General features: G+C 39.8%; 1 protein-coding gene across 2 annotated transcripts in view; it reads left to right on the top strand.

The window, feature by feature from the left end:
* LOC307017840 (TSC22 domain family protein 2-like) overlaps positions 1–12,835 on the top strand; it is a 49,295-nt gene extending 36,460 nt beyond the window's left edge. The window contains exons 3-4 of one of the 2 annotated variants that reach the window (XR_013802279.1): positions 9,780–9,831; positions 10,445–10,529. Coding sequence is in view for 1 of the 2 variants with exons in the window: in XM_079647679.1 (XP_079503805.1) it covers positions 9,780–9,831; positions 10,445–10,786 (394 nt within the window). In the remaining variant the exon portion in view is untranslated. Of the gene's footprint in view, positions 1–9,779; positions 9,832–10,444 lie in introns of both variants that reach the window. The other variant, XM_079647679.1, reaches the window with a different exon arrangement.
* Positions 12,836–13,271: the final 436 nt, after the last annotated feature.

The following is a 13,271-nucleotide window of genomic DNA, read 5'->3' as shown; positions in this document are numbered from 1 at the left end:
ATTCCCGACCGAGCTGAACGTTTTGATGTTTGAACGACATTTCTGTGATGTGGCATGTGGGAGCAGAAGAGCGTCAAAATAACCCGGCGGAATAAGAATAAAGTAGTTGGAATGTTGTATCAGCATTCCCACTAAATTACATTGGAGCGGGCCTATGTTGAATGCAGGTAAACAGTCCAGGTGGAAAAGAGCAGATGAGATGGATAGCATTTCCCTGTCAACATTGTCTCATCTTCAAATCCATTCTCGAGTTGATAATGTTTGAGTGACAGATATGTTACCGGATATTTGGAACCCTGAAATAACTTAATCAGTGTTGGCTTCAAAAACGATGTAATATAGTTAGTATTGTACAAAGCAGCACCAGATAATGGGCACATTTTTTTGTATTGGTTCACTCAAGCTCAAAACAATTAATAATCAAATATTTGCCAATTAATTTCTGTTGATCATTTTAGTTCTAAACCAATTATCTACGCAAGGTTATTCGAACATACCTAACCCTAACCCAAAATATCCGTCCTAATTGTCCATTGTGAAAACTGATAGTTCTTTAACAATAAATGATAACATTTTAAGCAGGAAGTGACATCTTTAAAGACATTTTGAACCTTTTTCATGTATTCAACTTCCCAGTTAGTAATTTAGTAAAACTATCTGATCATCAGACTGCTCATGTTGCGTGCTGTACTGAATAACTTCCCAATATCTCAGAAGGTAGTTTGTTTAGTAATGTTTTGATCTTTTATAGAAATGGCCAAACTATAATTATTGAACTAATGTTAGAAATAAAAAATGCTAACATACTCGATTTGCTTTTGATTTTAAGTCGATGAGACTAGCCTAAATGTTTGTGCATGCCATCTGTAACACTTTCACAAAGTAAGAACAGCCTGCTTTGTACTGCAACACTCTCCACTGTGTCAACATGTCTTTCAAATACATTTGAATCAGTTACATTATAAATGCATCAACAAGCTGTTTAAATCATAAAGGATACTGTAGTATGAGGACTCTGCCCTTGTGTTTTAACAGCTACCCTGTCACAAAATAGTGAGTGCCTTCAACATTTTTACCATGCGTCTTTCAAAAATGAAAAGGGAAGGACATGAAACTATAACTGTGGACAGGAAATGAAACTGTTTTTAGAGAAATATAGAGCTGACACACCATCACTAGCCTCCAAGGAACAACACACACACACACACACACACACACACACACACACACACACACACACACACACACACAGTTGATGTGCACAATGCACATAGATAATGCCATCACAATGATGGCATTATCTAAACTGCATTGTTGTGTTATTCCTTGAAGACTCAAGATCTGTTTTTACTACCGTTAGCTAAATTTTCCTGATTTTAGGTGATTTCCCCTCCCACTCTGCAAAAATTATAAAATTGTTATGGGCCCCATGCTTCACTTTTTTTTCTATTTCTGTTGTGGATACGCTGTTCTGCCAAGGGTTGTTTTTGTTTCCGTGGAAAAAATAACCAGGGCTTTGTTTGAGACAGTTTGGTAGCTCATGGTGATGGCCTTTGGTATTGACCCTAAATCAGTCTATTTTATTGGTATTATATGGGATCAGGTCCGAAGCAACCAGATGAAGTCATATATTGTGTTGGGCTAGTGTGAAAAATGTTCAAACCTGTTTGATATTAAAGGATTTAGGGGGATTTATTGGCAGAAGCGGACCATAATATTCTCAACTAAGATTTCATTGGTGTATAATCACCTGATACTAAGAAACCTTTGTTTGCTTACAATGAGCCTTTCATATTTACATAGGAACACGTTTATTTTACGGAGTCCATCATGTTGCACCGCCATGTTTCTATGGTAGCCCAGGGCAGACAAATACAACTCTGATTATTGAAAGAGCGTTCCTTTATTGCATTACCCAGAGGCATCAATTCTGCATGATCCTATACAAGCAGTTTTAGTTTTTTCCTTTTTTTGATTTACTTTACTGTCTATATTTAGCAAAGCTGAAGATAGACAGGAAATGGGGAGAGAGAGTACACGGGGTGTGGGTGGGACAACATGCAACATACAGATCCTATTTACAATAAAGTTCTCCATATAGGAAAACTGATCTGGATGACACCTTTTCTTGATGGAATATACTATTCAAATGCAAAGTGTGCACAATGCATTGCAAAAAAAACGGGGCTGTCAAAATGTTCCCCAACGAAAACATTTCCTAATTTAGGATAAATAACATATATCTTATCTTTATCTTGTGTTCATCCATATGGCTTACCTGGCACATCTTCCTGGCAGAGTATAAAATAAAGATAATACACATGGCCACAAAATACATACTAAACACATCTGTTTTGGCATTTTCATCAGTAGTATGCTAGCATGCTGCTGTAAACAACTAGCATTACTGTAGACATTTTTAAAGTCGATATTTCGCCCATGGCTTGAGAACTACTTTTGCAGAGGTGCACCAAAAGTTTTTCTCACAAGACAATCAGGACAGACTGGGCTGTTTTTGGAAGGGGGACTTAAAGGAAAAGCTGCTTAAACAGGGCCTTTCAGGCAGAGGATGTATATTCAGATAGACAGTACAACAAAAATAATGTGTCTTTTGAACATAAAGGCATGTCAAAATGAATGAGCCTGAAAAAAAGAATAACATGTCCCCTTTAAATTATTACGAAATTGAAACCAGAACCATTCTAATATAGCAATTATGGAAAAAAAAAAAAATCTTTTTATTTTTCCTTAACTTGTAATTGTTTCCATTATATTTCCAAGTTATGCAAAATGTAAACTTAAAAAAGACAGCCTCCATAACCATCTCCTATCTCATCTATTGCTCACTCTGTTATTACACCTGAGTCATACTTCTTGAATAGTTTGGATGCTTGCTTGATTGTAGCTTTTTCGCACTTCCTTATTAATTCTCTGCGGGCAGAATACCAATACCACAGCTGTGCAATAAAATGTGTCACAAATGGCGGAAGTTGTTTGAATAAAACGAAAGTGAATACATTCACATGTGATACGAGTGGGTAAAAAAACATGCTCTGTTTACTTAAGGTGTTTATGTCAGCTTGTGTTAGAAATGTAAGATCTAGATTAATTAAAACTACAATTTAAAGCTAAGAAACACAGGCATTTAGTTAAGATTGTGCACCTGTTATCCTTGTGCACATAAATCCGGCCTCACCTCTTACACTCTGAACTTGTCTTGGCATGTCTCAGGGTGAGTAAAATACTTGTCTTTGTTGTTACTGTTTTGCTGAAGAAAACCCTTTTTTGCTCTTCAATATACCAGCAGTTCTGCCACAGGCAACAGCCGACAACTATTCAATGTCCACATGAGTTATTCACCCTCAAAACTTGCCCCTGTGTGGGTGCAAACTTTTCTGTGGCTAATGGACTTTTTTATTGACAATCCTACTTTACAGCATTGTAAGGGAAACGCCAAACTCTACCCGTGGCTTATTATAAATGTCTGTCCCGTGACGTTCACAGAAGTGTTTGTTGCATAATCAGTGTCGGGGTAAGTTGAAACCCTCATTAGCGTTCTGTTTTTTAACCCAGCCCATAGTCCTCTGGAGTTTGACCATACTTACCGTTGTTATACTGTTTGCTTTGTAACGCTGGAAAAAACTAGAGGAGGATTTACTGTGCATTCAACACGTTGTGTTTTAAGTAAGCAGCTCAAGCAAGTTCTCTGCTCTGACTTGACATCTAGAGGTTTAAACAAGTTAATGTGTGGTAACCTCACTCATGTTGGTTTCCAAAGACTCCCCCAGTGCCAGTTGTTCTTGGAAGTTCTACTTGGAGTGCCAGATTGTGTTCTTATACGGTTTCATTCACTTCGTTGTTATTCTGGCCTGATTCGATTTAACGAGAAATGTGACGATTAGCCGCCCAAAACCATCGAGACTCAACAAACTCGACCAACTTTCACTCAGATTTACTTCACTGTGGTAATCCGTCCCACACCTTTAGAAGTATTATTGTGTTGATGTTTTCCAGTCTCCGTAGCTACAAACTCATCACTAGCCCATCACATGTCCCAGGCGACCGGTCACATTGGTGTTTTGAGTTTCCTCTCTTTGTATTCCCTGGTTTGATCTAAGTGGTGTCATTCCATCTTATTGTTGCCTCCACTAAAGCCAGCTGGAGAAAAAAGGAGCCAAAACAAAGAATCACTGTCAAGCTGGATGACAATGCTGAAATTATAAGTTGAGTAGTCAATTGGCAGAAAATAAATCGGTAACAATTGCCTCCGCCAAGGAGTTAATGTTTTATTTTGTCCTCTTCTGTCGGAAGGATTACGAAAAAAGAGCAGAGTTTTTGTCCATATCACGACTTGAACCCACCTTGTCGGAAGAACTTCCAAACTTGGTAAATTGGACACTTCTGAAAAGCATGTGAATACAACATTGTCTTTGGTGTAAGACTGCCCTTGTTTGTTGCAGTAAACTCAATGATATTGTGTTTTGGTTGGACAAAATAAGCAATTTGAAAATACATCGGAAGCATTCTTTTAATGGGAATTTCTACTATTGTCTGACAGACAATCGTCTAGAACGTAATAAAAAAGATTCTGCAGATTAGACAATAGTGCAAAGCTCTAGATGGTTGCGTAATATGCCTCTCAGCACTTACTGTTGTTTGGATACAAGTTGTCACATGAAGATACGCCAACATTTCCCTCCCCAGATGTACTTTTTCTCCCAAAATTGCAACTTTGGTCTGTTTCTTCTATAATCCAGGGAGCGTCTTCCCTTTGTTGTCCACATCAGGAAACACTTTGGTGAATTTATGTCTGCAGAACGGCTGCATTTGCTACATTAACTACACTCATTCTAAAATGCTACCATCAGTTTAATTCTTGTTCTCGTTCACTGCATTTGTCTTTCCAGCCATCATGAGTCGAATCATGAAAATTGAATGTGAATCATAAAGAAAATATTCAGTTCACATCTGAATCCAGAATTCTCCGGACAGTTATGTCCACAAATAAAAAATGGTAAGCGTTTCCTTAATAATGTAGCAATTGTTGAGGTTCCCGCACTTTTTATAAAGATAGTGCTTCGTCATTCTCCTTTTTAATTTGTTGTGAACTTGCAACAGCTTACACATTTAATTCACATCTCTAATTGATTGTGCTTGGCTTGATTTCAAATAAGGAAGCAATAACATTTTGATAAAACTTTTTTTTTTTTAAAGATAAGTTATGCGAATTGATTGAATTATTTTCAGATGTTTGAACAATTTCAGAAGGTTTATATTTGGCCATTTCTGATAAGTTACTCTACATGGACTCAACACTAACTTTTAAAAATGTGTTTCTACGATGGCAACCAGGTATCTTCTCTTTGGGGACAAAACTGAAAATCCCTATATTTTAAATGATAAAAAAAGACACGTTAGCCATAAAATGAACATATGAAATGTATACAAGTAATGCAGTACAATCTCAGCTGTCAGTTCCTACGCCAGACTACTCTGCCTCCCGAACTTAACAATTTTGATTTGAGCTGGTTCTTAGTCAGTTGAACTCTTCAGCCCATTCTGACAATCTAATTTGCTTTACTTTTGTCACTGAAACAGATTCATGTACCGCACCCGTGCCCGCGTGTACCGTGTTTAGAACCGGTTGTAACAGCAATACTTACTAATCCAACACATACTGAAAGTTTTGGGTCCACCTTTTGCTGTACATTTTGCTTTACATATTAACAATTGGTAAAGTCCAGAAATGTTTGCCAATGTCAACCTGGCAACCGTTACGTCTTGCCCTGTGTACTGAATATACAGTATGTTGAATTCAATATGTTCTACAGCTACAGTATGATTCTGTTAATGGTTATGCGTGTTTTTGTCTGCACTATGTGAAGCAACAAGGGGTGTAGCCCATTCATGGACTGTACTTTACAGTGACAGACTCCTCTGGGTACAGGCCTATTTAAAACCCCTGTTTGGGAGCCAACTATAGGTGGGCCACATCTTAATTTTTTTCATTTGGTTATGTAACTGCTCCTGGGGTCACATAATACTGATGAGTGAGCCCTGGCTGCTGAGAAGTACATTCCTATTTGTAATTTACATCTTCAGGAGATGGGTGTGTGTCTGTTGGTATAGGCTAGAGACACTACAGGACTGTCTCAGAAAATTAGAATATTGTGATAAAGTTCTTTATTTTCTGTAATGCAATTTAAAAAAAAAAAAAAAAAAAAAATGTCATACATTCTGGATTCATTACAAATCAACTGAAATATTGCAAGCCTTTTATTATTTTAATATTGCTGATTATGGCATACAGCTTAAGAAAACTCAAAAATCCTATCTCAAAAAATTAGAATAGTTCCTCAGACCAAGTAAAAAAAAAAAGATTTATAACAGCAAAACACAATCAAACATTTGAAAATGTCCATTAATGCACTCAGTACTTGGTTGGGAATCCTTTTGCACGGATTACTGCATCAATGCGGCGTGGCATGGAGGCAATCAGCCTGTGGCATTGCTGAGGTGTTATGGATGCCCAGGATGCTTCAATAGCGGCCTTTAGCTCATTAGCATTGTTGGGTCTGGTGTCTTTCAGCTTCTTCTTCACAATACCCCACATATTCTCTATGGGGTTCAGGTCAGGGGAATTTGCAGGCCAATCGAGGACAGTAATGCCATGGTCAGTACACCAGTTACTGGTGGTTTTGGCACTGTGGGCAGGTGCCAGATCATGCTGGAAAATGAATTCCTCATCTCCATAGAGCTTTTCAGCAGACGGAAGCATGTAGTGCTCTAAAATCTCTTGGTACACAGCTGCATTTACTCTGGGCTTGATGAAACACAGTGGACCAACACCAGCAGCTGACATGGCTCCCCAAACCATCGCTGACTGTGGGAACTTCACACTGGATTTCAAGCAACTTGGATTTTGCTCCTCTCCAGCCTTTCTCCAGACTCTGGCGCCTTGACTTCCAAATGAAATACAAAACTTGCTTTCGTCTGAAAAGAGGACTTTGGACCACTGTGCAACTGTCCAGTGCTTCTTTTCCTTAGCCCAAGTCAGACGCCTCTTCCGTTGTCTTGAGTTCAGAAGTGGCTTGACCATGGGAATACGGCTATTGTAGCCCATTTCCCGGACACGTCTGTGAACAGTGACTTTTGATACCTGGACTCCAGCTTCAGTCCACTGTCTTTGAAGCTCCCCCAAATTCTGGAAGCGACTCTTCTTCACAATGCTGTTAAGGCTGCGGTCATCTCTCTTGGTTGTGCAGCGTTTCCTGCCACATTTCCCCCTTCCAACAGACTTTTTGTGGATGTGCTTTGAAACTGCACTCTGTGAACAGCTTGCTCTTTGAGAAATTTCTTTTTGTGTCTTACCCTCCTGATGGAGGGTGTCAATGACGGTCCTCTGGACAGCAGTCAGATCAGCAGTCTTCCCCATACTTGTGATTTAGTTTACTGAACCAAGCTGAGTGTTTTTCAAGGCTCAGGAAACCCTTGCAGGTGTTTCGAGTTAATTAGACGATTCAAGTGATTCGTTGAACACCCTACTAGTATACTTTTTCATGATATTCTAATATTTAGAGATAGGATATTTGAGTTTTCTTAAGCTGTATGCCATAATCAGCAATATTAAAATAATAAAAGGCTTGCAATATTTCAGTTGATTTGTAATGAATCCAGAATGTATGACATTTTTGTTTTTTTAATTGCATTACAGAAAATAAAGAACTTTATCACAATATTCTAATTTTCGGAGACAGTCCTGTATGTATCTTATTCAACACATGTCTGCATTGTTCATTGTATGATGTTCTCTCAGGTAACGTGTGTTAGACATGGTTCTATCTGACAGGGATCAAAGGCATGTTCTGTAGGACAGGAGATTGACAGTGTTTCATATCAGCAGAGGTATGGGGAACATTCCTTCCTTGGTACAGCCCACTGATAGGAATCTACTGAGTGCTTCCGCTGGCCTAACACTCACACACATACATTGGATGGTGTGTGGAGGAACAGAACATTGTGCCCTCGGGGGGGGGGGGGGGTCTATACTCTAATTAACCTGCTGTTTACTTGCATTGGTCTTCAACGTCTTCCCATCGTCCTTTGTTGCAGACGTCAACCCAAGTTTAGGAATCTTCAACAGATACTAGATTCCTGAGGCCCATCCACCAATGGGCCGAGAAATATTTCCGTTAACAAGCCCAAATCTTAGTTTACAGGCTCATGTTGATTTAGAGTGCCACACTCCCAGTTAAGATAAAAGCTTGTCGGTGCCCTCTGGTGGAGGAACTATTTTATGGTGACACAGTTTCTAAAATATACCTTGAGCTTTTTTGCATTGGTGTTTTTTTATTTTTTTTACCTAACCTTGTAAATACCAAAATGGGTTATAAGCAATTCTAAGTTAATAATAGCTGATGGAGATGTTGTTGACCCGGAAGTTTTGTGTGTCATTCTGGTCTGGTCAGATCGCTCTGATTTCGAACATTTTAACTGATCTGATATCGCCATTTGTTTTTGATATAAGTAGTTTTGGAAACATTATTGAGCAGTCAATATATATTTAAGTTGCGATTGTAAATTGTAGTTTCACAACATGTTTTTTTATTTTTAAACTTTCTAATTCTAAGGTTCATTTTTAGAACTGCAACAATTTATCTGTTAGCGCATTGTATTGGCCCTTTTTAAATAGCTTAATTAACAGAGTTGAATGTATTAATAGTTGGCACTTGTGGGCCTCCGTACACCCTGCAGTTACTGTCCTCAGCAGACAGGCTCTGTAAGCGGGCGGAGTTGACGTGTCTCCCCGCCTCCTGTCAGCTCCTTTGACATCTCACCCGTCGGTTCATGTTACATTATTCTAAAAGTGGTCACAGTCACCCACTAAGCCCCCTCGAGTGCACTCCGGTGGCCCTTTCCTCTCTCGCTGCTCTCGATGTAGCTTCAGCCGCAGGCAGCACCATGCCGTGCACTTTTTCTTACAAACCCCCGTGCTGCCCCGAGGCCCCCGGCTGGCATGCAACCTGCAGCCCGCTGCTCTCCTACCGGACCCACCGCAGGTAACGGGGGGTTAGGGGTAGGGTTAATTGTTGTCACTGGTGACTAATTTGGTTAAGATTCACAGGTCTTGACACGCAACTTGCGTCATCATATATCCTTTAATAGATGGTGGGAGAATGTGTGTGTAATACTCAGGCAGCAGCTTTGTTGTAGGGTCTTGGCTTGGGAACCGTAGGGTCACTGATTCAAGTCCCTGAGCGGACTTTGAAAATGAAATATATACATTGTATATCGGAGAGGTGACAGTTCACTTCATGGGAGCTTTCGAGATGTCCTTGAGGGCACTGAAACATGGCAGACCCTTCGCTCTGACACCGCCATCAGTGCATGTTCTTACTACATCCTGTTATTGTTGCCAGCAGCCTTTTGAGACATTAGCATACCTAATACAGCAGTTCCACATTTGCACCTACTTTGTTGTGCTGTTGCACGCTTCCTTCATTTCTCCTGCCGTGACCTATAAACAGAGTGCACATGTCACTGTACGACCAAGAGTGGTGACGAGTCCTTTCATAGTCTGCAATTCCTGTGGGCATTCCAAAGCGGTTGCTTTGATAAATTGAGCACCAATATCTTGTCTCTTTTATTTATTAATGTGGTGGTGTTTCTGATTTATTTATTTTTATGCTGAGAGTTAAAGATGACTATCCTCTGGAGGTTTTGAATCCTGAAAGCTTTAGGATCAATTCTAAAAGGACCTCATCTTTTCTTCTTCACAGGGCCTCGGGAACCAATGTTGCTGCCATTGACAATAAAATTGAACAGGCAATGGTGAGTACTCTATTTACCATGCATCGTACACTTCTCTAGAGCGGCAATGGACCAAACGCATATTTTAATAATCAAGCCATTTTTGGAAGACATTTCATGCAAAAATATCAGAGGACAGTTTTTTCTGTTCACATCATAAATATTTAAAAATTCAATTTGTAGAACTGGGATGGACATGTTTTTTTTGTATTTTCTGACATATTTATAGTCGAAACCAGTAATTGAAATACAAATGGGCAGGTTATTCGATTGAAAGAAATGTTTCACTTTTTATTTGTATAGTAAGAATGTATTCCGTTACATGGAAGGACAGAGACATACACATATACTGTGTCTTTTGACTTGTCCTTAATTCTTTATATTATTGGTAGTTCCTGATTGCATTTGTCTCTTACTTATTCTAATATTTATAAGAACCAAGCACTCTTGATATTTGTTCGTCTTTGCCGTCGAGCAGGGGCACACAGCTAGCATCAACACATGTAGCCTGTAGCCTTGATCTTCCCTCTGATGTCCTTGTCTGCTGCATGCTGAACATCATAAATCATCCTTGTGTCACCGCTGCCTCTGGTCAGGTCCTATATATTAATTTCTTTGTCACGTGTTCCCGCAGGACCTGGTGAAAAGCCATCTGATGTACGCGGTGCGGGAAGAGGTGGAGGTGTTGAAGGAGCAGATCAAGGAGCTGTTTGAGAGGAACTCTGTGCTGGAGAAGGAGAACGCTGTGTTGAAATCTCTGGCCAACAGCGAGCAGCTGTCTCAGCTGCCCGCACAGCCGGCCCCCAGCTCCAGCACCACCCCCCCCCAGCAAGGACTCAGCCAGCCTCAGCAGCAAGCCCAGCCTCCGCTTCAAGTTCAGCCTCAGCAGCCCCAGCCGCAGCTCCACCCCAAACCCCAGCCGCTCCAGACTCCGCTCGACCCCAGCCAACCGCAGCCCAACTTCACCTCTGCTTGAAGTGCATCCGAAAAGAAAAAAATCTATTGCATCTAGTTTATGTGAAATTAAAAAAGAAGATAAAAAAACAAAACATTGTCTTCTTAGCCACCAGCTTGACCACAAAGTGCTGTGTGTGTGTGTGTGTGTGTGTGTGTGTGTGTGTGTGTGTGTGTGTGTGTGTGTGTGTGTGTGTGTGTGTGTGTGTGTGTGTGTGTGTGTGTGTGTGTGTGTGTGTGTGTGTGTGTGTGTGTGTGTGTGTGTGTGTGTGTGTGTGTGTGTGTGTGTGTGTGTGTGTGTGTGTGTGTGTGTGTGTGTGTGTGTGTGTGTGTGTGTGTGTGTGTGTGTGTGTGTGTGTGTGTGTGTGTGTGTGTGTGTGCGCGCGCGCGCGCATCTGTACTGTGGGCCTTTTCCAGTGTTAATGCAATCATCGAGAGACAGAGAAAGTGTATGTAGGGGGGGGGGGTAGAGGGTGTTTGGTTTCATCTTGGCTGTGTTCCCACGGAGCCTACTGGGGAGCTCGTGGACAGGATGTCTTCTCCAGACTGGCCCGTGACCTCAGCAGGGGTGTCGGACAAAGAGGGGGGGCTTCACCTCACATAAGGGACAAACGGGAGTGGTTGTCAAAAAGAGCGATTATTTTTTTAAATGACATGAGTGGGTAACGGGGGTATTTTTAGCCTTGCTGTTTCATGTTGTACAGTAAGAAATGGGAAAGAGAGTTTCTTGGAGCGCACCACCGCTGCCGCCACCTTTACATCAACCTTTGCATCTTTCATGTCTTTATTTATTACAGGGCTGCTATTCTCACGCCTAAACAATATCACGAACCTGTCCAACAGTAGCCCGGTGTCTCGTTTCCACTTTCTTCTTCAGTGTTTCAATAGATCGGCCATACTTTCAAATTATTGATGCTTTACGTTTCTTGAAAACGTAAGCGTAAAACAAATCTGACAAATGTTTAACACTAACTCAAATCAGCAGATCCAGTATGTACGGAAGAGGATTAGGGCCACATTTGATATTGTTTTGCGATCTGACCAAAAAGTTCTAAAATAATTTAGTTCTGGGAAGTCAGGATTCTGAGATTTTGTGAGGGAATTCTTTGAAAAAAAAATAGGAATTCTGACTTTAATTTCATGATTCCAAGAAAAGTCATATTTCTGAGAAATATATTTGGAATTTTGAGGAAAAGTGAGAATTGTGGAAAAATAAATGTTCTGAGAAAAAAAAAGTATAATTCTCAATGTATTCTCATAAATCTGAGGGGAAAAAAGTTGGAATTCTGACTTTAATTATAGAGTTCTGAGGAAAAATAGTAATTCTGATTTTTATTTCAAATTCTGAAAAAAAGTCTTGAGTTTTTTTCCTTCTCAGAATAAAAATAAATAAATCACTTGGTCGAATCTCAAACACATTCAGTGCCCATAACCCTTTTCCGCAACTATGAATGTACATTTTTGTCAAATATAAAGTATTAAGAGCCTTGACGGGTGTCTCTTCACCCGTCAACATCAAATCGTAACGTGAGCCTGCAGAAAGGTATTTGAAGATATCATTCTGTTATCTAAAAAGGAATTAGTATTGCCATCACCCCCACCTTCATGCTTTTTTTTTTCCTCCCAATGTTTATCTTCAGGGGGGGGGGGGGGAAGAAGCTGTGAAAATCATTCAACCTACTTTGTAACCAAAGATGCAAAGCTGTGTAAAGAAATTGATTATTTTTAAATGCACACATGTATTTCTTTTTTTAATTACTTCCTCCTTCACACGATATTTTGTTGCTGTCAGCATGTTCTGCATGATCTGTAATCTTCAAACCACTTTCTTACCTCATTTTTATTCAGCACTCTTATTGTAAGATAGTCTGTGAACAGTGTAAATGGGAGAAGGGGGGGGGGATGATGCGGAGCAGAGAAAAATAACCTAGTGTTACTGACACTAGTCACAGAAAAATGAAGTGAGCCATGTTTTGTTCATTTAAATGGTGTTTGAGATTCACATGCCAATAGTTTTGTTACATTGCAAATTTTAATGTATTTAAATAAAAGCAATATTCAGATTCCATAATATGGGTTTCTTTTGTCTCATTTTAACTAGTTTAATACAATATTTAATTTTTAAAGGGACAATTTGCCATAAAATCAAGTGCTATTTATCAATCTAGATTGTTTAGGTATGCGTTATCAGCCGTAGAAATCTTTGCTTTATCTCCAATAACATGTCTCTAAATGGCACTATATTAAAAACCCCAACAGTTATGTCTCTGACCCAGTGACAAATGTATTTCTTTGGCGCTTGGAGCCCCACAAACCAATTAGTTGCATATAAAGCGGATATCTCCAACACGAGACATCGAGAATGATCAATAAAATAAAAAGGTTTTATTTTGTTGTGAACTCCCCTCTAACTCAATAGTGCTGGCTAAAGTCTGACTCAAGGTGAAGCAGAGGAAGCTGTTTTCTGGATCATACAGTTATTGTATTATAATGGTGTTGATTTTGGT

Source organism: Notothenia rossii (genome assembly GCF_949606895.1).
Source record: "Notothenia rossii genome assembly, chromosome: 9".
NCBI classification, from domain to species: domain Eukaryota; kingdom Metazoa; phylum Chordata; class Actinopteri; order Perciformes; family Nototheniidae; genus Notothenia; species Notothenia rossii.
The sequence above is the reverse complement of the archived record's forward strand: the minus strand, read 5'-3'. Positions and strand labels throughout refer to the sequence as shown.